At 38.4% G+C, this 27,384-nt stretch overlaps 1 protein-coding gene across 2 annotated transcripts in view; it reads right to left on the bottom strand.

The window, feature by feature from the left end:
- Positions 1-1,317: 1,317 nt before the first annotated feature.
- The window catches only part of LOC127838315 (FK506-binding protein 15-like), a 54,354-nt gene continuing 28,287 nt past the window's right edge, over positions 1,318-27,384 (bottom strand). For both annotated transcript variants that reach the window (XM_052365978.1, XM_052365979.1), the window contains exons 20-29: positions 26,836-26,919; positions 26,613-26,684; positions 20,528-20,680; positions 19,370-19,462; positions 17,202-17,369; positions 16,196-16,303; positions 10,846-11,296; positions 7,394-7,577; positions 7,079-7,202; positions 1,318-3,895 (exon numbers count right to left, since the gene is read on the bottom strand). In XM_052365978.1, the coding sequence (XP_052221938.1) occupies positions 3,821-3,895; positions 7,079-7,202; positions 7,394-7,577; positions 10,846-11,296; positions 16,196-16,303; positions 17,202-17,369; positions 19,370-19,462; positions 20,528-20,680; positions 26,613-26,684; positions 26,836-26,919 (1,512 nt within the window). In that variant the 3' untranslated portion in view covers positions 1,318-3,820. The remainder of the gene's footprint in view (positions 3,896-7,078; positions 7,203-7,393; positions 7,578-10,845; positions 11,297-16,195; positions 16,304-17,201; positions 17,370-19,369; positions 19,463-20,527; positions 20,681-26,612; positions 26,685-26,835; positions 26,920-27,384) is intronic.

Here is a 27,384-nt window from a genome sequence, read left to right on the forward strand (position 1 = left end):
ACCAGATGATATACGGGCTGTTATGGCCTATAAAGCATCCTCATTCATAATAAATGCAGACAAGAAGAGGGTTATTGGGGGCTTTTTGGCAACTCCACTCCCCGAGAGAAGGGGTATATACTGGAATTGTCATGAGTGTCGTCTTTCAGTAGATCAAAACTTGTCTGGGGGAAGTCTACACTTTAAAACATTAAAACGTGCACGTATTGTTCTGATAGCTTTGCATCTGCAATTTTCATCATCCTACCTAAAAAGGAACGTTTCCTGTTTAATTTAACATTATCCCATGCCCTTTTGTCTATTTTAAGCACACCTTGCCCTGTGAACCATTGGGGCACTGATGTGTGTCCATCAATCTTACTAATGACGTCTAACCTGCTTTGCAGAAACTTGAAGAATGATCCTTGTAACCCTCTGTCAAAATCGTTTAAATGCTTCTGGTTTGTTGATTATATAGCTACAGTGGCAAAAAGTGTTATAAAATTAAAAACTTGTTCTTAAAGAGCATGGCCCAAGTTTTCTTTATAATATATATGTACATTGTGAAAACATAACAAAATTTCTGAAATGTTGAAGTCTTGTTTGGTATACCAAGGTATAGTGGAACAAAAATAGCCCCAGTCGGAAACCGCAATGGTCAGATGTTTGGTAGTTGTAACATTGTAATAGGGTTAAAACAATCGTGCCCCTTTGGGGTCAAAATTAGCCCCACTCTTGGAGTAGCTCGGTTTCCTTATAATTTTATGTACTTAGTGAAAACTTAAAAATTCTCTGAAATCATAAGGCCCATTTAATGGCCGTAGTAAAATTTACGTCCAGTTTTCACATAATTTAATTGGGAGTTCTCAAAAGGCAGATTTTAGTTGTCAATTATTTCGAAGGCATAAGCATGCCACAATTGCTGTGTAGATATTTGAACTTGCTGGAACAGTGTTTTTGTTAACATCAGTGTTGAATTCTTTAACGCATTTGCAGGCTGCTAGTATAATTATCTATCCAATAGAATTCAACGTTCATATGGTCCTTTATCACAATTAAAAATCTTGGAATGTTGATGGGGTATTATTGGTACATTCAATGGCTGTTGTATTTAAGTAATTTCAATTAATACGACACTGTGACCATGACCTTTGACCTCAAAATCAGTAGGCATCTTCCTTTCTTCAAAAGTAACCATCATACCAGTAAGCATGATCATAGGTCAGTGTTCTCGATATCGAACCGAAACACAATGGCACATTGAATGTCTATCTGACAAACAGGTACAAATCTGTTTAGCCCGCTTCTTCCAATGGGGATATAAACACCACACACACAGAGCAAAATAATTGTTTTATTTTTAACAAAATAACTATATAGCAGTTTCCATATTCACAAGTAATACTTATCATATACCTGGTCCCACATCGTAAAAGAAAAACAGGTAACATAGTATCGGTCTCGTTCGAAAAAAACATACCTCCAGCTTGAAAGAAGCTGGAGGTATGTCATTGTAGATCGAGGCCGACGAAAGGTAATAATTGTAATTGATTCCTATCTTCTGCTGACTGCTACATATCTGTCTAATGCCTCCGTCACAAATAATCCGGTCGCCGGCCGATGTGTCCGATCTCCAGGCATCGGGAAGACTGGACACGTCGTAGCCGTCCGCCGTCCGATGAGTGACACAGTTTAAAACTTCTGTCACAAATAGACACCGATCAGCGGCCGACGTTTTTTTCCGCTCATCGGGGTGGCGCCGGTCGATGATCGCACGCACATGGGGCGGCGTCCGGATTAATTTTTTATATCACCGTTTGTTTTACACGACATCGGGCCCGGGAAGATATCGAGTTGAGATCGAAAAAAGATCGGATGATCAACGAACGGTTATTTCCCGGCGTGCGCCAACATCGGATTCATTGTACGTGTATCATAACGAGCATTGTCGGGCATCGTGCGGAGGCCCTCCGGCAATCAGACGGTCGCCGGCCGATTTATATGCCTCTGGGAAATACCTTTACTTTTGCCGATACACGTTCAATGAATCCGATGTCGGGCGATACCCGTGCGTTGATCGTCCGATCTTGTTTCGATCTCAACTCGATTCCTTTCCGGGCCCGACGTTGGGTAAAATTTTAAGTGAGACTTATTCGGACGCCGCCCGATGCTACAAATTGGCCCGGTTTCCGTGCGATCATCGGCCGGTCGCCAGCCCGATGAGCGGAAAAATACGTCGGCCGCTGATCGGACGGTGATCGGTGTCTATTTGTGACTGAGGTATAACATAACACCTGCTGGTACTATTTCCCACAACGAGGCATACACTGTAGTTCCATGTAAATTAATTTAAATGTATATACGGCGAGCACAGCAATAAATACAATTATATGATGAATGCAATATTTATGATAAATAACTTCAAATGTTATTGACAACAGAAAATTATCATTTCATAAAGTGTGAGCACAATGTTTTAATTTAAAAAATCACAGTTTGGCAAAATTACAATTAAAAATAATAATACCGGTATTAAATAATCATAATTGAAAATGTAAAAATTATAAAGTGCTTGTAACGCTTTTAATCATTTATTTAGCAAAAATATGTAACCTGAAATACATTTTAGCTACGTTCCAGATTCAACAACCTGATTAGTGTAGGGATAACGAGTTAGCTTTTGGCGTTTACAGAACCCAGGTTTGATTTGATTTTTTTTTATAATTTAAAACTATTCCAAATATTACATTTTTATTAGTAATGATAATATTTCAAAATACGAAAATCTGTGAACAAGTAAATTCAAAATAATATGAAACACTGCAGTACATATGCATTACTAGCATGAGCGCAGAAACAGAACAACTCGAGATATTTTGTGCTTTCATACAAACACAAATTAACCTTACAATCACATGTTGGTGAATCATTTGTTATTGAACAGATCCCGCTTGTCGAATTTCAGTGCAATAATTAACGATTACATAAAATTTAGGCAGGATTATTGAAATGTTAAAAAGATCGAATGCGTTCTATACCAACATTTCATCACATGATTTGGTTGAATGTATGGGAATATTAAATAAGTAGATATTTTGTAAAAATAATATGCATAAAATCCAATCACGACAGACAGGTTTGCAAACTGTTCACAGTTAAAGGCACTTATCACAGGAAATATCAATAGAATGCGCAGCCTGATAAACTTGATAAAAGATTAAACATATTTAGACTGCAAGAAAAGAACCCAAATGGTGACTGCCACTCTCAATGTACTGCTGTACTGCTGTATTAACACAGTATTGCACATAGACTGGTGACTGCCTCTCTCAATGTACTGCTGTACTGCTGTATTAACACGGTATTGCACATAGACTGGTGACTGCCACTCTCAATGTACTGCTGTATTAACACAGTATTGCAGCATAGGCTGGTGACTGCCACTCTCAATGTACTGCTGTATTAACACAGTATTGCACATAGACCGGGGGCAACTGACAAACATGCAAGCTTTTACATATACAGGAATCAATCATATATAAAACTTTCATTCTTTATAGATCTACTGAAAGTGTCCAGTAACATGCTAGGGCATATCTACTGTAAACATTAACAGACAGTAACATCTTTGTTTTAACTAATACGATAATACATAAAAACCAATGTGTAAAATCTTAAAAGAAATATATTACTGCTAAATACAGACTAATTTTTTGTGTTCAGTATTAATGATTGAAGGTACATTGGAGCTAATGCCATTCCATTGCAGTGCCACCACAGTAGGTATGGTTTACTGAGCCAGTCTAGATCATCGTCATCATCACCAAATGGGTGGTATGGGCTAACTAAGCCAGTCTAGATCATCGTCATCATCATCATCACCAAACAGGGGTGGGGGAGGCTTAGGTTTCATGTCCTGAAAAAATGACACAACATATGAAGTAATCTGTGGAACTCAAATGAGCATGGCATAATGATAAGTGCTCCATAACAACTTTTCAACTAAGAACAATGGCAATGTAACAGAGAGGTAACTCCACATGTATTGTAGAAATAGTAATACTTCTTGATCTCTGTATTTCCTCTAAATGCAATTCATCAGTACATGGGTTTCATTTGAATGCCTTCTTTAGTAATGCTCCTGTCAATAAAATAGCAGGCAATAACTCTGGTTGAAAATGTATATTTGTACTTTCAATGCAGTTTTATTTTAATAACTTCAATACTAAGCGAGTTATGCTCCCTTAGAAGCATTTTAACTAAAGGACAATAACTATGTAAGAAATATGTACCTTATGCACTTCACCTCTTATTCTCTTCATTTAAAATTGAATCCATTCAATACTTTCCCACAAGAAGCAGGACAGACTGACAGACAGAAGGACAGACAGACTGTCAGACAGAAGGACAGACTGACAGTTGATGAGATCACTATACAACTTACTTCAGGGGCAATAATAAAAAGATATGCAAATTATCTGTCTGATTCAAAAATTCATACTTTTTTTCAAAAACTGTTCCATTTAGTATAAAAGAAAATTAATTAAAAAAACAACCAAACAATTATATGGAATCGTTTAATAATTACAGAATCAAGCATGTGGTAGAACATGGTTACTCCAGACTATATTAAAGACTGGTCTAGAAAAATTATTTAAAACAAGATATGTGTTCGTCAGAAACACAATGCCCCCTACTGCGCCGCTTTGAAATAAAAATTTCTATTTATCATTTGGCAGGAATAGAAATCATCTCCCTTTAAAGCTTATTACTTCCCTTGGATTTTATCCAATTCAACCGGGGGGGGGGGGGGGGGGGGCTGTAGACAGTCAAAAATGACCAAGTCAGACATCACTGACAACCAAGGCCTGTGGTTTATCAAAGAGATCATAGCCAGATTTCATCATGTATCTATGGACATAAGTCCACAGGTATGTAATGAACCCTACCATTAACAAATATGTACAGGAAAGAAATGATAATTATATCATTTAAAAAAACCTTTGACAAATCAATCATTTGAGTTATAAATAATCAAAATAAAAAATCTGTACAGTAAATGTGTAAAGAACTTAAATTCTTGGTAAGGAAATATATAATCTGAGATTTATATTTATATAAATTACTTCCCTTGAAAATAATTGTCTCTAACAAATCTCTATTTTTAGTAGCAAATAATTAAAAGCCACTACCGTGACTGTAGATTTACTACTCAAAATGTGCAGCTCCATGAGATACAAAAGCATGCCAAATATCCAGTTGCTATGTGCAATATTGAATAATTATCTCCCTTTAAAGCTTATTACTTCCCTTGGATTTGTATTTTTGACCTCAGACCTTGAAGGATGACCTTGACCTTTTACCACGATGTGTTTGTCAGAAACACAATGCCGCCTACTGTGCCGCTTTGATTTATTTAACAAAAATATATAATTTGGCAGGTCAGATAATTATGTCCATTAAAAGCTTATAACTTCCCTTGGATTTGTTTTTTCGACCCCGTGACCTAGTTTTTGACCTGGCATAACCCATATTCGTACTTGACCTAGATATTGTCCAGAAACAACTTTTGACAAAGTTTTGTAAAGATCGGATGAAAACTATTTGAATTAGAGAGCGGACACGAAAAGTGTGACAGACTGACAAACAGACTTACAGACAGACGGACAGTCCGAAAAATATATACCCCCTTTTCTTCGAAAGGGGGCATAAAAATACAACTGAGACCACCGTTCACTCTTATTTTGCATACAGCATACACCACATTTCTTTACAGCAAGCATTTTAGGAACACACTGGTCCTCAGAGTACAATCATGTAAGTGAGTAAAAATTAAATAACGACAAAAACTATTCTGTTATAAACCTTGGTAGGTTTATTGCATTGATAATATTAAAGGAATGTATTTACAGATTGATGATTTATTAATTGTTGTTCACATATTTGAAAAAGAAAGTACATATTAAGGGATGCAGCAGTCATGCCACAAAAATACCATGAAATGAATACTGTTGATTGATTTATATCAATGACATTTATATATGTAAAGACAGCCTTTGTGACATTTAGATTGGCATGTGCAGCAATTTTGTTACTAACAATATAAATTAAAAGCACATGACCTGAACAGCATCTCAATCATTTCTAGTATTTACAATGAAAAACATTTGTTCAAAAGGGGGGGGGGTAAGTTTGAGCCCTGTTTAGCCGCTATTTGTGCATGCTTTTTTAATCAGAATATTTAAGTTGCAGTCCACATAAATGAGTAAGTTTTGAAGATTATATTGTTATGTTGTGTTGCCTGCCTGTAAACAACACTTTGTACCTACCGCCCATGTGTGAGAGGTCAGATAGATAGGAGAATGCATTCATGCATAATCAAGTGGCTACATAGCATTACCTTAGCCTCCAGACTGACAGCTCCACACCAATAACAAAACAACACAACAAACACCATACACATTACTACATAAATATGTGCCTCGCGCTGGGAAAACAGGGCTTAATGCATGTGTGTTAGGTGTTGTCCCAGATTAGCCTGTCTGTGACAGGTGAGGGAAAACATTGTCAAAAAAAGAGAATTCCTTTCAACAAAAAATTCCATAAAGATGAAAAGTTTTGTCTCTGATTAGCCTGTGTGGACTTCTGAAGATAATCTGGGAAGACACTTTACTCACATGCATTAAGCCTTGTTTTCCCAGAGTAAGGCATTTTGTCCCTGATTAGCCTGTGTGGACTTCTGAGGCTAATCTGGGAAGACACTTTACTCACATAAAAAGTCATGCATTAAGCCCTGTTTTCCCAGAGTAAGACTCATATACAAAATCAACTGGCTGTTTCAGGTTGAACATCAGCTCATGCCACATTGGGCTACTCATGCGCAGCAAGTCTGATTTGTATAAGCATAAATCAATCAAATGCTTTACTGACTAATGATCTCTCCTCTATCGACCATGTATCAGGCATATAGAGGGACCTATACATCAACATCAGTGTTAAATTATAGACGTGATAATGGCATTTACATGTTGTAATACAGAGCAACTAAGACTGATATACCTGCACATACAAGTATAGAAATCAGTAGACAAATAATCACCTCTTCATTCATAGACTGCTTCTCACTGTTTTTTTGTACTGCTTCTTGATCTGCTGTTTTATTGGTTATGCCTAATATGTCTTCTACATTGTCATCATCACCATCATCATCATCAAATATCGACCTGAAATGTTTTCATTTTATAGTTTTTCAAATGAACAAGTTTTCTTTGTTCTGCATGAGTTACCATCAATAATCCAGATAAAACAGCACAAACATTATTTCCAATACGTCTATGAGTACAAATAATGAATGTTGAAAGGCATGTCTAAATACAAGTTTAAGTGGAATGATTGCTCTATGAATAAGTCATACTTTGTTCTTTCTTTAGTTCCCTTGGTTTCATCACTGGGCTCCTCATCGCTGAGTGGTGGTGGTTCTGTATCCATGATGGGAGTTGGTTCCCTGCTCTGACCTGTTGCCTTGGTTTCCAGAGCAGAGTCAAGCAAGTCTTCCAGGGAACCAGCCGCCTTCATTCCTGCTGATGTCATTTCCCCCACTAAAAGAACAATGTATAAATCTTAGCAATTTACATCATGCACACCCCAAAGAATTTGCAACCAAAAAACATCAAAAAGATCTTTGTCACAAATGTGACTAATGCCCCCCGTCCATTCCTGAGCAAATACCTCAGGAATGTGTGGATTATGAGGGATAACAAGAGCACCGCATAGCGGGTGCCAACGCTCAGCTGTGGGTGCAGTTTTGAATAAATGAAAGCTTGTCAGAAGTGACCTTGACCTTTGACCTAGAGACCCAAAAATGGGTGTGGCGTGTAGAACTCATTAAGGTGCATCTACATATGAAGTTTCAAAGTTGTATGTGGAAGCACTTTGATTTTAGAGCCTATGTTAAGGTTTAAGCACGAAGCGGACGGCGGACGGCAGACGGCGAGCTGGCTATGACAATACCTCGGGGTTTTCTCCGAAAACAGCCGAGCGAAAAATGGGGTATGGGTCACAGACACTGATGCCCCCACAACGCATGTTTGGACAAACATAAATTTCCTATATATTCTACAGTAGACAAAAAACAATGGGCTATAATTCAGCCAAAACTGGTGGCAGTAAGTATTCTTTTGTTCACAATTACCTACACATTAAGGTTATAATTTTACCAAAACTTCAAAACTTGTCTCAGCCAAAAATTCCTATCTTTACGATTACATTAACGTTGTTTAACTGTGAGAGTTGGAGTGAGATCCACCAAATGTTTAAAGAGGAATTGAAAACACAACATTTTGGGACTAAATTTTATATAGAGCACCAGCAGACAAAGAGCCATACAATATGCCAACATTCTTTTCTTTATGATCATCTACACATTAGGTTCTCCAACTTCACAAGTTTGAGCAACATTAATTAAAGAGGAGTTAAAAATACAAGCTTCTGATGAATACATATTACATAGCAGAAAAACAAAATGCTGCAGAAAATCGTCACAGACCAAATTCCATTCTTTACCATTATCTACAAATAAATGTAATTTTATTGTGAGAAGTTTTAAATGGATGCTCCCTGTAGTATACCAGCACTTAAAACCACAAGCCTGGAATGTATGTACAGACGTAGGGTTGGACAAGCCTGGAATGTGTGTACAGACATAGGGTTGGACAAGCCTGGAATGTGTGTACAGACGTAGGGTTGGGCAAGCCTGGAATGTGTGTACAGACGTAGGGTTGGACAAGCCTGGAATGTGTGTACAGACATAGGGTTGGACAAGCCTGGAATGTGTGTACAGACGTAGGGTTGGACAAGCCTGGAATGTGTGTACAGATGTAGGGTTGGACAAGCCTGGAATGTGTGTACAGACGTAGGGTTGGACAAGCCTGGAATGTGTGTACAGACGTAGGGTTGGACAAGCCTGGAATGTGTGTACAGATGTAGGGTTGGACAAGCCTGGAATGTGTGTACAGATGTAGGGTTGGACAAGCCTGGAATGTGTGTACAGATGTTGGGTTGGACAAGCCTGGAATGTGTGTACAGACGTAGTGTTGGACAAGCCTGGAATGTGCGTATAGACGTAGGGTTGGACAAGTCTGGAATGTGTGTACAGACATAGGGTTGGACAAGCCTGGAATGTGTGTACAGACGTAGGGTTGTACAAGCCTGGAATGTGTGTACAGACGTAGGCTTGGACAAGCCCGGAATGAGTGTACAGACGTAGGGTTGGACAAGAGCACTGCTTAATGCCTCCCACTCCTTGGAGGCATTCATTCACAATGTTTTGCACATCTTGCCTTCATGGTGAAGACAGATTGAAAGTTTCTATATATACACAACAGAACACACACTTATAACATTGAATGAAACAAGGGCTGTTTGTAAAACATGCATGCCCCCCATATGGGCTCTCCGTTGTAGTGACAGCCATGGTGTGAATATGTTTTTTGTCACTATGACCTTGACCTTTGACCTAGTGACCCTGAAAATCAATAGGAGTCATCTGCGAGTCATGATCAATCTACCTATCAATTTCATGATCCTAGGCATAAGCGTTCTTTAGCTATCATCCGGAAACCATTTTACCATTTCGGGTCACCGTGACCTTGACCTTTGACCTAGTGACCTGAAAATCAATAGGGGTCATATGCCAGTTATGACCAATGTACATATGAAGTTTCATGATCCTAGGCATAAGTGTTCTTGAGTTATCATCCGGAAACCATTTTACCATTTCGGGTCACCATGACCTTGACCTTTGACCTAGTGACTTCAAAATCAATAGGGGTCATCTGCGAGTCATGATCAATGTACCTATGAAGTTTCATGATCATAGCCATAAGCGTTTTTGAGTTATCATCCGGAAACCATTTTATTATTTCGGGTCACTGTGACCTTGACCTTTGATATAGTGACCTGAGAATCAATAGGGGTCATCTGCGAGTCATGATCAATCTACCTATCAAGTTTCATGATCCTAGACATAAGCGTTCTTGAGTTATCATCCGGAAACCATTTTACTATTTCGGGTCACCGTGACCTTGACCTTTGACCTAGTGCCCTGAAAATCAATAGGGGTCATCTGCCAGTCATGATCAATCTACCTATGAAGTTTCATGATCCTAGGCATAAGCGTTCTTGAGTTATCATCTGGAAACCATTTTACTATTTCTGGTAAACGTGACCTTGACCTTTGACCTAGTGACCTGAAAATCACTAGGGGTCATCTGCCAGTCATTATCAATCTACCTATCAAGTTTCATGATTCTAGGGATAAGCGTTCTTGAGTTATCATCCGGAAACCATTTTACTATTTCGGGTCACCATGACTTTGACCTTTGACCTAGAGACCTGAAAATCAATAGGGGTCATCTGCGAGTCCTGATCAATCTACCAATCAAGTTTCATGATCCAAGGCATAAGCGTTCTTGAGTTATCATCCGGAAACCATTTTACTATTTCGGGTCAATGTGACCTTGACCTTTGACCTAGTGACCTCAAAATCAATAGGGGTCATCTGCGAGTCATGATCAATGTTCCTATGAAGTTTAATGATCCTAGGCCCAAGCGTTCTTGAGTTATCATCCGAAACCACCTGGTGGACGGACCAACAGACCGACAGACCGAACGACATGTGCAAAGCAATATACCCCCTCTTCTTCGAAGGGGGGCATAAAAAGGAGAAACAACTGAGTGGACTATACTATACCCTTCACCCTACAGGGGTACAAGCCAATTAGACAGGGTATCTGTCCTCTAACACACATGGGCTTTAGCAGCCAGCCCTCAACCCCTCTCCACCTTTCAATTGGGTAGTCCACTTACCTGGCTCATCCTGAGCTGCCATTTCCGTATAGGATTTAGACCTCTCAATAGCAGAGTCTAGTTCATCAGTGTAGCTGCCAGCATCATCATTCTTCACATCCTCCTTCTCTTCTTCTTTCTCTTTTTCCGCATCATCTTCATCTTCTTCCGCATTCTTTTCGTCAGCAGTTTGAATATTATCTTCAGTTCTTATAGCACTCTGTGCTGTAGCTGTAATATCAGATGTGACATTTATCAACTCTTCCTTGATAATATGATCTGCTTCTTTTCCTCCAGTTGTAATTTCCTCCGCCTTGGCCTTTTCTTCTTTATCGTCATCTTCACCATCTTCATCATCATCATCCTCTTCTTCATCTTCTTCATCATCGTCTTCCTCCTCCTCTTCCTCACTTTCATTTTGACCTTTACCTCCTGAGCTGTTAAGTTTGTTCATCAATGTAAGAGTTGTTGTCTGAAAATAATTGAACAAGCCAGAATTATTTTAACAAGAGCTTTGTAACAAATATGACTATTGCCCCCTGCAATGGTTTTGCAGATATGCTCAAAGCATACTACTAAGTAATCTGTGAATAATTGGGCATGTAGTCTTGCACATCTTCAATTCATTGTAATGGCATGAGCAATTTGGAAGTAGTTCCCGGCACAAACTTACATTTTGTGAAGATTGACAGACATATTGAACAAGAGGGCCTAAAGGCTCTAGGTCACTCACCTAAACTGTTATGTGCAGATTTTGAGATGTCTGTGAAACATCTGTTGATGTTATAACAAGGGACAAAATTGTCACAAAACCAGGTTTTCAACTCAAAGTGTGACCTTAGAGATATCAACGTAATTCTTTCGTGCGACACACCGTCCAATGATGGTGAACAAATGTGCCACATGATTTTAAAATCTCACCATGAACGACATAGTTATGGCCCGGACAAGCTCATTTATGGCCATTTTTGACCTTTGAACTCAAAGTGAAACCTTGACCTTGGAGATATCGATGTAATTCTTTCGCGCGACACACCGTCCAATGATGGTGAACAAATGTGCCAAATGATTTAAAAATCTCACAATGAACGACATAGTTATGGCCCGGACAAGCTTGTTCCGCCCGCCCGCCCGCCGACATTCGCCAATCTAATAACCAGTTTTTTCCTTTGGAAAACCGGGTTAAAAATGGGTGTGGCAAGTTTTGACACCTGGGGCATGCATTGTTTTAACAAGCATAGCAGAGAACCACTGTAACATGTTACACAATAAACAACAAACCTCTGGGACTTGCAGTTTCAGAGTAAGTTATAAAAAAATCACAAAATGCATATATGGAACACAAGTAACCCATAGACCAAGTGAACCCTGGGCATGGTAAGTTTTTACCCCATGATAGGCATGACAAACTTGGTAAAGGACCACTATACAATGTAACTTTCCAAAAACTGATCATCTCAGCCATGCTGTTTCAGAGAAGATTTTTTTAAGTTTTCACTACATGTATAAAAAGAAAACAAGTAGCCCCCAGGGCAGGGCCAACTTTGGAACCCAGGGGCATTATTTGAACTAACTTTGAAGATGACCACCATAAAATTTAAAGCACCATACCATGTTACACACCAAATATTAAACTCTTGACCTTTGAAGTTTCATACACAAAGATCTTAAACAACATTTCCTATAGTGTGGTAACCTATTATCAACCGGAACCAATTATCTACGTTTTTGTTTACATTAAGAACAAGACTCTCGTGATGACGTCACATGAATGCACTTCAAGTATTTTGTTTTAGTACCAATACTACAATTGAAAATAACAAAATATACAACACAAATGAGGAAAAACAAGTAGAATTGTATTTAAAAATCTTACTTCATCTTAAATAATCAAAATTTATCCATATTTCATATATTTCATTGGTCCTCTTCATTGAATTTCCACATAAATTACCAATACTACAATTGAAAATAACAAAATATACAACACAAATGAGGAAAAACAAGTAGAATTGTATTTAAAAATCTTACTTCATCTTAAATAATCAAAATTTATCCATATTTCATATATTTCATTGGTCCTCTTCATTGAATTTCCACATAAATTGCAATGTGAAACTGCACTTGTGTAAACACAACACTTTAATTTATTTGGTTCATAAAAAAAATCTTTCAATTTGTCCCAATTTTCAGAAAATGTTGCATGAAAACATCATAGATTCTATCATAAGAACTATGTGCAAACATTGCTTCATGTGATATACGCATGTTAAGGGAGAATACCCACGTCCCTATTGGATTTGTATTTCATCATATCTTTTAATAGTAGCATATATTCCCAAATTCTTTTGATACTTTAAACGAATGTCGAACAGTTTGTGTTTTTGAAATTCTTTAGCACTTTTATGTTCCAATGTTGCTCAAAAGAAGAATGACCAATAAAACAGAAACTTGTTAAATTGTAAATAGAAGTTATAAAAAAGTTTAATTCCTGTTTAAATTTATATAAATATGTTCAGTGAGTCAAATTTTTCAGTTAAGTTGACCTTATGCCTATTGCTATCAAGTACTCTTCATTATGGTGTGACGTCATGAAAAATACATATAGGTCACTTACATAAGTAGTTAATGCTATTGCAATGTGTAATGAATTATCAGCTTTGCGTGGTAAAACATGATGTTAATAAACAAATTTAACAGGTATATAATGGGAATGAAATCAATCTTTGAAAGAAAATCGTTTATTGTTGCATTGTTTGCATCAATTCAGAAATACTGTTACTTGTTTTCTTAATATATTGATAATTGGTCACTGGATGATATAGAAGTCTAAATAAATCAAGTGACCCCTAGGGCGTGACCAGTTTTGACCCCAGGGGCATTATTTTTAACAAGCTTAGTAGAGGACCATCAGACGATATTGCGTACAAAATATAAAAGACCAACCCCTTGTGGTTTGAGAGAAACCCCTGGCTTATATAGAGTTGAGAATGGCCTGGGGTATTTCAGTATACCTTGATAGAGTTGAGAATGGCCTGGAGTATTTCAGTATACCTTGATAGAGTTGAGAATGGCCTGGGGTATTTCAGTATACCTTGATAGAGTTGAGAATGGCCTGGAGTATTTCAGTATACCTTGATAGAGTTGAGAATGGCCTGGGGTATTTCATTATACCTTGATAGAGTTGATAATGGCCTGAGGTATTTCAGTATACCTTAATAGAGATGATAATGGCCTGGGGTATTTCAGTATACTTCGATAGAGTTGAGAATGGCCTGGAGTATTTCAGTATACCTTGATAGAGTTGAGAATGGCCTGAGGTATTTCAGTATACCTTGATAGAGTTGAGAATGGCCTGGAGTATTTCAGTATACCTTGATAGAGTTGAGAATGGCCTGGAGTATTGCAGTATACCTTGATAGAGTTGAGAATGGCCTGGAGTATTTCAGTATACCTTGATAGAGTTGAGAATGGCCTGGAGTATTGCAGTATACCTTGATAGAGTTGAGAATGGCCTGGAGTATTTCAGTATACCTTGATAGAGATGAGAATGGCCTGGGGTATTTCAGTCAATCTTGATAGAGTTGAGAATGGCCTAGAGTATTTCAGTATACCTTGATAGAGTTGAGAATGGCCTGGAGTGTTTCAGTATACCTTGACAGAGTTGAGAATGGCCTGGAGTATTTCAGTATACCTTGATAGAGTTGAGAATGGCCTGGGGTATTTCAGTATACCTTAATAGAGTTGAGAATGGCCTGGGGTATTTCAGTATACTTCGATAGAGTTGATAATGGCCTAGAGTTTTTCAGTATACCTTGATAGAGTTGAGAATGGCCTGGGGTATTTCAGTATACCTTGATAGAGTTGAGAATGGCCTGGAGTATTTCAGTATACCTTGATAGAATTGAGAATGGCCTGGAGTATTTCAGTATACCTTGATAGAGTTGAGAATGGCCTGGAGTATTTAATTATACCTTGATAGAGTTGAGAATGGCCTGGGGTATTTCAGTATACTTCGATAGAGTTGAGAATGGCCTGGAGTATTTCAGTATACCTTGATAGAGTTGAGAATGGCCTGGGGTATTTCAGTATACCTGGATAGAGTTGAGAACGGCCTTGAGTATTTCAGTATACCTTGATAGAATTGATTATGGCCTGGGGTATTTCAGTATACCTCGATAGAGTTGAAAATGGCCTGGAGTATTTCAGTATACCTTGATAGAATTGAGAATGGCCTGGGGTATTTCAGTATACCTTGATAGATTTGAGAATGGCCTAGAGTATTTCAGTATACCTTGATAGAGTTGAGAATGGCCTGGAGTATTTCAGTATACCTTGATAGAGTTGTGAATGGCCTGGAGTATTTCAGTATACCTTGATAGAGTTGAGAATGGCCTGGAGTATTTCAGTATACCTTGATAGAGTTGAGAATGGCCTGGAGTATTTCAGTATACCTTGATAGAATTGAGAATGGCCTGGAGTATTTCAGTATACCTTGATAGAGTTGAGAATGGCCAGGAGTATTTCAGTATACCATGATAGAGTTGAGAATGGCCTGGAGTATTTCAGTATACCTTGATAGAGTTGAGAATAGCCTGGGGTATTTCAGTATACCTTGATAGAGTTGAGAATGACCTGGAGTATTTCAGTATCCCTTGATAGAGTTGAGAATGGCCTGGAGTATTTCAGTATACCTTGATAGAGTTGAGAATGGCCTTGGGTATTTCAGTATACTTTGATAGAGTTGAGAATGGCCTGGAGTATTTCAGTATATCTTGATAGAGTTGAGAATAGCCTGCAGTATTTTAGTATACTTTGATAGAGTTGAGAATGGCCTGGGGTATTTCAGCATACCTTGATAGAGTTGAGAATGGCCTGGAGTATTTCAGTATACCTTGATAGAGTTGAGAATGGCCTGGGGTATTTCAGTATCCCTTGATAGAGTTGAGAATGGCCTGGAGTATTTCAGTATCCCTTGATAGAGTTGAGAATGGCCTGGAGTATTCAGTATCCCTTGATAGAGTTGAGAATGGCCTGGAGTATTTCAGTATCCCTTGATAGAGTTGAGAAGGCCTGGGGTATTTCAGTATACCTTGATAGAGTTGAGAATAGCCTGGAGTATTTTAGTATACCTTGATAGAGTTGAGAATGACCTGGAGTATTTCAGTATCCCTTGATAGAGTTGAGAATGGCCTGGAGTATTTCAGTATACCTTGATAGAGTTGAGAAGGCCTTGGGTATTTCAGTATACCTTGATAGAGTTGAGAATGGCCTGGAGTATTTCAGTATACCTTGATAGAGTTGAGAATGGCCTGGGGTATTTCAGTATACCTTGACCGAGTTGAGAATGGCCTGGAGTATTTCAGTTTACCTTGATAGAGTTGAGAATGGCCTGGAGTATTTCAGCGCCTGTGTAGCTCTCGTCAGCCTCAAATGTTTCACGCATCTCCTTGAACACCGTGTTCATGATCTTCTTCACCTGCACATACAATGAATACAGTCTTCATGTATCATATATAGAGATATGTAAATTAGCCTCCTTAAACAGCGCTTAATGCATGTGCCTAAAGTGTTGTCGCAGACTGCAGTCCGCACAATCTACTAAGGGAAGACACATTCCGCTGCAACTGGAATTTCACTAAGAAGAGACTTCTTATAAACGAAAACTACCATCAAAGCAGAAAGTGTAATCCCTGACTAGCCAAGGCTGACTGCTCAGGCTTATCTAAAACTTCACACACATGCATTTATCACAGTTTTCCTAGAACGAGGCTAAAATAAGCATTTGTCAGTTTTCAATGCGGGGAATCACGTGGTCAGATTTGAGAAAAAATGGCCGCCGATGCCTCGATTCGATGGAGAAATTGAGTCTTCAAACAGGTACATCTACCTTATTACTTACTTGTTTTTATTCGGATAACGCCTATCATAGGGCCAACCGGAAGCGGTTTCAGCGAGTATAACTCATGAAATATTTCGCGATTTCCTGAACCGTCAGGAAATCGCAAAATATTCCATGAGTTATCTCCACACTCAGACCAACCAGCGGAAAACGGTTGATACTCGTTGTATCATGCTTAAAGGCTGGTCAAAGTTAAAGGTCTTGGTCAGAGACTGTTTACTAGGCCCTGAACACATATGTTCAATTCTATTCCAATATCTGTAGTAGGGGCTTCTTGCAGGCAAATAATAACCTGACTTTTCTAAGTTCAAAGGGGCATAATTCTGCTAAATTGCAGGTCAGATTTGTTGGCCTTAGTCAGTGACCTGGCATGATGATCCAAAAGACATGTGTGAAGTTTGAATATCTGCAGTATTCACGGATATATCTACACGTTGCATGCACACATCCCCAAGGTAACCAACCTGCTGCCTACCTCATCAAGCAGTCCCTGGACTCCCGTTGGGCCCTCCACGTTGCCATGCCGACCAGACTGTGCCTGCTCCAGTTGCTGCTGTAGAATGGTCTGCCTCTGCTCCAGCTCCTCTATGCGTGCCTCATAGCGCTCCTTCATAGAGCTTGCACTGGCCCGCAGGCTCTCATACTGCACACAGACAGGGAAGACATTGAGGAGTTAAACTCGCAAAATAAATGAGCAGCATTCTGGAAAACTGGGCTTACTGCATGCGTGTAAAGTGTCATCCCAGATAAGCATGTGCAGTCTACACTGGGCTTACTGCATGTGTGTAATGTGTCATCCCAGATAAGCATGTGCAGTCTACACTGGGCTTACTGCATGTGTGTAATGTGTCATCCCATATAAGCATGTGCAGTCTACTGGTCTTACTGCATGTGTGTAATGTGTCATCCCTGATTAGCATGTGCAGTATACTGGGCTTACTGCATGTGTGTAAAGTGTCATCCCAGATAAGCATGTGCAGTCTACTGGTCTTACTGCATGTGTGTAAAGTGTCATCCCTGATTAGCATGTGCAGTCTACTGGTCTTACTGCATGTGTGTAAAGTGCCATCCCTGATTAGCATGTGCAGTCTACTGGTCTTACTGCATGTGTGTAATGTGTCATCCCTGATTAGCATGTGCAGTATACTGGTCTTACTGCATGTGTGTAATGTGTCATCCCTGATTAGCATGTGCAGTCTACTGGTCTTACTGCATGTGTGTAATGTGTCATCCCTGATTAGCATGTGCAGTATACTGGGCTTACTGCATGTGTGTAATGTGTCATCCCTGATTAGCATGTGCAGTCTACACAGGCTAATAAAGGAAAACTTTCAGCTTGTATGGAATTTCTTGTTTAATGGAAGTATCTTCTTAACAAAAAATCCAGTTTAGACAGAAAGTGTCCTCCCTGATAAGCGTATGCGGACTGCACAGACTTATTTGGGACAACGCACATGCATTAGCCCAGTTTTCTCAGAGGGAGGCTCATATATATATGTTTTCGTTGTTTCTTGACTGAAGAGCCGGTATAAAATCGATGTGGTTGTGCCTGTCCTCCTAAGGGAGCTGCTACGAGCAACAAAGTACTAACCTGAACACCCCATACACCACAGATGTAAGATTTAAGATCTCAATTGTTTTTAAATGATAATTAATGGACCTTAATATTGTTATGTGAAAATTGATTTTTATGTATTGTCTAAAAATCATAGCCTTTAAATCAGAATATATATTATTGACTGTAAAATATTATTATTCATGTAGCCTCTTTTCTGTATATTCCGACAAGTGGGAGTCAAATCTAAATATGAAAATAATTCAACACAACTTAAACATTTGATTAAAATTGTCATGTCTTTACAACAAAATAGTGTACATATCCGATATTTCCTTAGCAACAGGCCAATTCTACGCAGGCACTCTTGCCAACCTTATAGGTTGTATGTATCCTATCAATCTGGTCTGTATCCAACCAATCCGGTCTGTCATTTTGAAAGAAAAAACAACTGAGCTTTTGTAATATTTTTTATGATAATCAGTCAATAAAATAAACTCCAACAAGAGCTGTCACCATAGGATTACTTATGCCCCCTATAAACGCTTGATAGAAGTTATGAGCTTTTTTCGAAACATAAACACAGATTGCGAAACCTAAACGCGGACCCTAAGTTCAAGGTCAAGGTCACAGGGGTCAAAATTTGTGTTCGTATGGAAAGGCCTTGTCCATATACATATGCATACCAAATATGAAGGTTATATCTCAAGGGACATAGAAGTTATGAGCATTTTTCAAAACATAAACGCAGATTTCGAAACCTAAACGCGGACCCCAACTTCAAGGTCAAGGTCATATGGGTCAAAACTTGTGTGGGTATGGAAAGGCCTTGTCCATATACACATGCATACCAAATATGAAGGTTATATCTCAAGGGACATAGAAGTTATGAGCATTTTTCGAAACCCAAACGCAAAGTGTGACGGAAAGACGGACAGACAGACAGACAGACAGACGGACAGTCCGATCACTATATGCCCCCTTTTCTTCGAACATAAAAAACTGTTTAAAATAAAACATTTTCAAAATAATTGGAATTTACACAAGTGTAGCAAGTTTTGCAGAGATAAGAGGGTGCCCTTTCATACCTTCTCTTTCCATTGCGCCATTTGTTCAAGCTCTCCTTGCAGCTGGGCTGCTCTCTGTTCACCTCCAGAGCTGGACTGTCTCAGGCTGGCAATCTGCAACAATTGTGAGTCACGTTCTGGGAAAACTGGGATTAATGCTTGTGCCTAAAGAATCATCACAGATTAGCCTGTGCAGTCTGCACAGAACACACAACAATAAATACCATAACAGCGGACAGTGTTTTCCCTGATAACCCTGTGTGAATTGCATAAGCTGATCTCGGGCATCACTTAACTTACACGCATAAAGCCTAGTTTTCCCAGAACTAGGCTCCACACATGATGCAGGGCTGCTATATATGACAATACAATAGTGATGATTCAACACCCCTAGCCTATGGTATATGACTGGGTTCGATTATCTGTTGAAGATTTTGGATAGGGTGTAGTTATCCAGTTTGCACAATTTAAGTCACTATAAGTTTCTTTCAGTTTTAAGTTTATAAACATTTCCCTTCCTGTGTAAAAATATTTTCATCCAATCATCAGGTGTGGTCAAAATAAAACCACAGATAAGTAAATTAAGATTTATTTCAGCTTTGCCGGGATATATCGCTAAAATCATTTTGGTAATTAACATGATGTCACTTGATGTTTTTTATGTTTTCCGTGCAACTTCTGCCATTTTCCATTGTTTGTTTTCAAGATAAGGACCTAATATTTTTTCAACAAAATTATGGGATAAATTGAATACATTTTAAGTGCCTAATAGTCATTATTTTTCTTTGCACAAAAACATGAACCACTCGCCAAAGGTTGTGACTCAAATTTTCTAAGCCCAGTTAAAAAAGCTAATCTGTATTGGACATCTAAGTACATGTATTATCTTTATTTTGAAATATTTACTATTCTTGCCGGTAATCTAACATACCGGTACATTTCGGGCATTTAATAAATCTTAATAATAAAGTTATTTATCTTATTTATGTTACATTGTCAACATTTAGCCTTTCAATTATGATCAAAATTTAGCCTATTTATAAAAATTTATCATATAACTATTGCAAAAGGTATAACCAACCAGCATATAGCCATTAGATAAATCAATCTTTAATGTCAATGTGATGCAATACTATATCATGTGTCAATCTATGTCTGCAGCGTAATGCCCATGTCTACCTTCTGCTCTAGCTGGTTTACAGTGTTTTGCAGTTCGTCCTTCTCCTCTATGACAGCCCTGAGAGCCCGGGTGTGTTTCTCCGAGGCTGCCTCCACCATCTGCTCACACTTCCTCTGCCAGTCTGCATGGATCTCTTCCTCCAGCTGGGATATCTGACAGATATATACCAGACCATGACCACAGTGCATATGGTTATATCTGACAGATATGTACCAGACCATGACCACAGTGCATATGGTTATATCTGACAGATATGTACCAGACCATGACCACAGTGCATATGGTTATATCTGACAGATATGTACCAGACCATGACCACAGTGCATATGGTTATATCTGACAGATATGTACCAGACCATGACAACAGAGCGTATGGTTATATCTGACAGCTTGTACCAGACCATTACCATGTGCATATGGTTGTATCTGACAGATATGTACCAGACCATGACCACAGGGCATATGGTTATATCTGACAGACATATACCAGACCATGACCACAGTGCTATCTGACAGACATGTACCAGACCATGACCACAGTGCATATGGTTATATCTGACAGATTTGTACCAGACCATGACCACAGTGCATATGGTTATATCTGACAGACATATACCAGACCATGACCACAGAGCATATGGTTATAACTGACAGATATGTACCAGACCATGACCACAGTGCATATGGTTATATCTGACAGATATATACAAGACCATGACCACAGTGTATATGGTCATATCTGACAGATATATACCAGACCATGACCACAGTGCATATGGTCATATCTCACAGATATATACCAGACCATGACCACTGTGCATATGGTCATATCTGACATATGTACCAGACCATCGCCACAGTGCATACGGTTATATCTGACAGATATGTACCACACCATGACCACAGTGCATATGGTCATATCTGACAGATATGTACCAGACCATGACCGCAGTGCATATGGTTATATCTGACCGATATATACCAGACCATGACCGCAGTGCATATGGTTATATCTGACCGATATATACCAGACCATGACCACAGTGCATATGGTTATAGCTGACAGATATGTACCAGACCATGACCACAGTGCATATGGTTATATCTGACAGATATGTACCAGACCATGACCACAGTGCATATGGTCATATCTGACAGATATATACCAGACCATGACCACAGTGCATATGGTCATATCTGACAGATATATACCAGACCATGACCGCAGTGCATATGTTATATCTGACAGATATATACCAGACCATGACCGCAGTCCATATGGTTATATCTGACAGATATGTACCAGACCATGACCACAGTGCATATGGTTATATCTGACATATATGTACCAGACCATGACCACAGTGCATATGGTTATATCTTACAGATATATACCAGACCATGACCACAGTGCATATGGTTATATCTGACAGATATATACCAGACCATGACCACAGTGCATATGGTCATATCTGACAGATATATACCAGACCATGACCACAGTGCATATGGTCATATCTGACAGATATATACCAGACCATGAGCGCAGTGCATATGGTTATATCTGACAGATATATACCAGACCATGACCGCAGTGCATATGGTTATATCTGACAGATAAATACCAGACCATGACCACAGTGCATATGGTCATATCTGACAGATATATACAAGACCATGACCGCAGTGCATATGGTCATATCTGACAGATACAATATACCAGACCATGACCACAGTGCATATGGTCATATCTGACAGATATATACAAGACCATGACCGCAGTGCATATGGTCATATCTGACAGATACAATATACCAGACCATGACCACAGTGCATATGGTCATATCTGACAGATATATACTAGACCATGACCACAGTGCATATGGTCATATCTGACAGATATATACCAGACCATGACCACAGTGCATATGGTCATATCTGACAGATATATACAAGACCATGCCCGCAGTGCATATGGTCATATCTGACAGATATATACAAGACCGTGACGGCAGTGCAAATGGTCATATCTGACATATATATATTCCAGACCATGACCACATTGCATATGGTTATACAAATTTGTTATTTTAAGACTGAATGGATAGGTACGGTACGCTTATTGTATAAACATGGACAATTTCATTGAGGTATCTACCAAAATAACGTACATTGTAATTACTTTTATTTTCTTTATTTGAAATTTGTTTTTATATTTTTCGAGGAGCGTTTAGTGTATCTTTTTGCACAATATCTTCCCTTTTAACAGTCACTTTTGTTAAGTGCATTTAAAAACATCATGTTTAGATATATTAACAGAAATTGCAATACTGGAATAATCTACTTAATCACATACGTTTGTATGATAATAAACATGGTTAAGCATGTTGCATCATTATCAAAGACTGTTTTTATTAAGTTTCATTATTTATTAAAATTGAATTTATCAGTGGAAGGTTATTTAAAGATTTGTCTCGTAAAAATATGTTAAAAATAAACAATACATTAATAAAAGATACAGCACTTAAAAACTAAAAAAGTTATGATATCAATTTTAACAGTACTAAGTTTTAACCCTTAACCTCTTTAAGGAACCCTCAAATTTTTCATAGGTTTTGGATTTTCAACAACCTTTGAACAATAAATATCATCGGAACATTGTTCTCAAGAAGAAAGAAAACAGAGATATCCTTTCACACAGAAAACAGAGATATCCCATCACACAGAACACAGACATATCCTATCACACAGAAAACTGAGATATCCCCTCACACAGAAAACAAAGATATCTTTTCACACAGAAAACAGAGATATCCCCTCACACAGAAAACTAAGATATCCCCTTACACAGAAAACAGAGATAACCACTCACAAAATACAGAGATATCCCCTCAAACAGAAAACAGAGATATCCTTTTACACAGAAAACATAAATACCCTTTACACAGAAAACAGATATCCCTTCACACAGAAAACAGAGATATCCCTTCACAAAGAAACAGAGATATACCTTCACACAGAAAACAGAGATATCGCTTCAAACTGAAAACAGAGAAATCCCTTTACACAGAGAACAGAGATATCCCCTGACACAGAAAACAGAGATAACCACTCACACAAAAAAACAGAGATATCCACTCACACAAAAAACAGAGAAATCCCTTCATACAAAAAACAGAGATATCCCTTCATAAAACAAGAGGGCCATGATGGCCCTGAATCGCTCACCTGACTCATTAAGATCAGATGAAAACTATGACCTCTATTGTCTACACAATGTTTTTCTATGATTTGACCTAGTGACCTAGTTCCTGACTCTAGATGACCCAAATACAATCCCAATCCAGATTTCATCAAGATAAACATTCTGACCACAGTTCATAAATATTGGATGAAAACTGTGACCTCTATTGTCAACACAAGGTTTTTCTATTTATTTGACCTAAATTTTTACCCCAGATGACTTAAATACAATCCCACCCAGATTTCATCAAGAATTCTGACCAAATTTCATAAAGGTTGGATGAAAACTGTGATCTCTAATGTCTACACAAGGTTTTTCTATTATTTTACCTAGTGACCTAGTTTTTGACCCCAGATGACCCAAATAAAATCCCAACCCAGATTTCATCAAGATAAACATTCTGACCAAATTTCATAAAGATTAGATGAAAACTGTGACCTCTATTGTCTACAGAAGGTTGTTCTATTATTTGATCTAGTGACCTTGTTTTTGACCCCAGATGACCCAAATACAATCCCAAACCGGATTTCATCAAGATAAACATTTTTGTCCAAATTTCATCAAGATTGGATGCAAACTGTGACCTCTACTGTCTACACAAACAAATTGTTGACGGACGGACGCACAGACACACGCAGGCACGCACAACGGACGATCACATAAGCTCACCGTGTCACTTCATGACAGGTGACCTAAAAATATGTGTCGGAGATAAACATGAACAGTTGTGGTTAAAATCCCATAGAAACAAGGGCTGTTTGTAAAACATGCATGCCCCCCTATATGGGCTATAAGTTGTAGTAGCAGCTATTGTGTGAATACGTTTTTTGTCACTGTGAATGGTGGTGGTGGTGGTGGTGGTGGTGGTGGTGGTGTAGTAGTAGTAGTAGTAGTAGTAGTAGTAGTAGTAGTAGTAGTAGTAGTAGTAGAAGTAGAAGTAGTAGTAGTAGTAGTAGAAGTAGTAGTAGTAGTAGTAGTTGTAGTAGTAGTAGTAGTAGTAGTAGTAGTAGTAGTAGAAGTAGTAGTAGTAGTAGTAGTAGTAGTAGTAGTAGTAGTAGTAGTAGAAGTAGTAGTAGTAGTAGTAGTAGTAGTAGTAGAAGTAGTAGTAGTAGTAGTAGTAGTAGTAGTAGTAGTAGTGGTAGTAGTAGTAGTAGTAGTAGTAGTAGTGGTAAAAGTAGTAGTAGTAGTGGCAGTAGTAGTAGAAGTAGTTGGTGGTGGTGGTGGTGGTGGTGGTGGTGGTGGTGGTGGTGGTGGTAGTAGTAGTAGTAGTACTAGTAGTAGTAGTAGTAGTAGTAGTAGTAGTAGTAGTAGTAGTAGTAGTAGTAGTAGTAGTAGTAGTAGTAGTAGTAGTAGTAGTGGTAGTAGTAGTAGAAGTAGTAGTAGTAGTAGTAGTAGTAGAAGTAGTAGTAGTAGTAGTAGTAGTAGTAGTAGAAGTAGTAGTAGTAGTAGTAGTAGTAGTAGTAGTAGTAGTAGTAGTAGTAGTAGTAGTAGTAGTAGTGGTAGTGGTAGTAGTAGTAGAAGTAGCAGCAGTAGTAGTAGTAGTAGAAGTAGTAGTAGTAGTAGTAGTAGTAGTAGTAGTAGTAGTAGTAGTAGTGGTAGTAGTAGTAGAAGTAGTAGTAGTAGTAGTAGTAGTAGTAGTAGTAGAAGTAGTAGTAGTAGTAGTAGTAGTAGTAGTAGTAGTAGTAGTAGTAGTAGTAGTAGTAGTAGTAGTAGTAGTAGTAGCATTACAAGACCAATACTTAAGAATGATCAAATGGGAAAAGGTAACCTAGCACTGGCAGTAAATATGGGGCTCATTTACAGGTCAGATTTGGAATCTCTGCTGTAAAATGAGATTTTGAATGAATTAAAGGGAGGCAAATCTGTAACAAAAAGAACATGCATAAACCATAGTTGTTTCCCTTGTTTGAACCATGCTAAATCCTTACAAGTTTGGAAAGAATTGGATGAAAAATTTGGACTTTTTTGCATAAACACCATTTTCTCAATTCAAGGGGAGGTAATTCTGTACTTCATGGACCAATAATGCTCATTTTTTGTAGCGTTTGTGTCCTCATTGATATAAAGACACTGTGCAAATTTGGAAAGGATGGGACAAAAAATGTGGAAGATTTTTGAAAGTTTTCACAAAATAGGCAAAAACGAATAAACATGCAAAGTTCAACGAGCTCCTGCGGCCATGTTTTTTGACGAATCAAATTTCTTTGAACAACTTTTTCAGGGGAGCCTTCAAAGGTCATCCCTGTGAAATTTTTTGAAAATCTGATGAGCGGTTTCTGACAAGAAGATTTTTTAAGGTTTTTACCATATATGGTCATGGCGGCCATCTTGGTTATGTGATCAATTTTTTTTTAACAATTCTTTTGTCCCATGACCTAGGGATGCTCCAAATGAAATTTAGTTGAAATTGGCTCAATGGTTTAGTAGAAGAAGATGTTTACAAATTGTTTACAGACAGACAGACAGACGGACGGACGGACGTACGCCGGACGGTGATTGATCACAATAGCTCACCCCGAGCTATCGCTCAGGTGAGCTAAAAACAGAGAGGTCCCTTCATACGGAAAACAGGGAGATACCTTCACACAGGAAACATAGCATAGTCATAGGAATGAGCTATTGTTTGGGAAATGTATAAGCACAAAGTGCAGTCTGCACAGGTTAATCAGGAAGACACTTTATGTTTTTTAGGTATTTTTTGTTTGTTAAATGAAGTCTCTTCTTAATAATACTCCAGTTAAGGCGGCAAATCTTAGACGACACTTTATGCACATGCATTAAACTCTGATTTGTCCACAGCAAGATTCATATTACTGAACAAATGTTAGAGTGCCACATACCTGCTGTTGACTGGCCACATTGGCTGATGTCTTCTGTTTCCTCAATTTCTCCTTCAGTGACTGAATCTCTGCCTGGTACAGATCAACACATTGATTGCATTAGAGAACTTTATAGTGAAACAGCTTCATATTATACCCAAAGTTTCAGCAATGACATTCTTATATGAGGCATAGCATATTAAAAATCCAGAAAATCCAATTTTAACTAGCATGTATAGCCTACCTCCAAGTTTGCCTTCAAGTCCTCCATGTCCTCCTCCAGCTGTCTCTTCTCCTCTGCAGACTTCCGCTTTCTCTCTAAGGCACTCTGGATAACACAGAATAAAGCAACCAATCATTGGAAAGAACTCTGAGCATGACAGAAAACAGCAATAAATTATCATGGAAGAGAACTCTGGGCATGACAGAAAACAGTCAGCAATCACGAGAGAGAACACTGGGTATGACAGAAAACAGTCAGAAATCATTAGAGAGAACACTGGTTATGACAGAAAACAGTCAGCAATCATTAGAGAGAACACTGGTTATGACAGAAAACAGTCAGAAATTATTAGAGAGAACACTGGTTATGACAGAAAACAGTCAGAAATCATTAGAGAGAACACTGGTTATGACAGAAAACAGTCAGAAATCATTAGAGAGAACACTGGTTATGACAGAAAACAGCAATCATGAGAGAGAAATAATCATCAGCATTCACCACAGAAAAAAACTTTCCAACTTTTGCCTCGTCTCTGTGGGTTATAGTAGATAATAGATAAATAGCAGCATT

This window comes from Dreissena polymorpha, chromosome 7 (genome assembly GCF_020536995.1).
Source record: "Dreissena polymorpha isolate Duluth1 chromosome 7, UMN_Dpol_1.0, whole genome shotgun sequence".
NCBI classification, from domain to species: Eukaryota; Metazoa; Mollusca; class Bivalvia; order Myida; family Dreissenidae; genus Dreissena; species Dreissena polymorpha.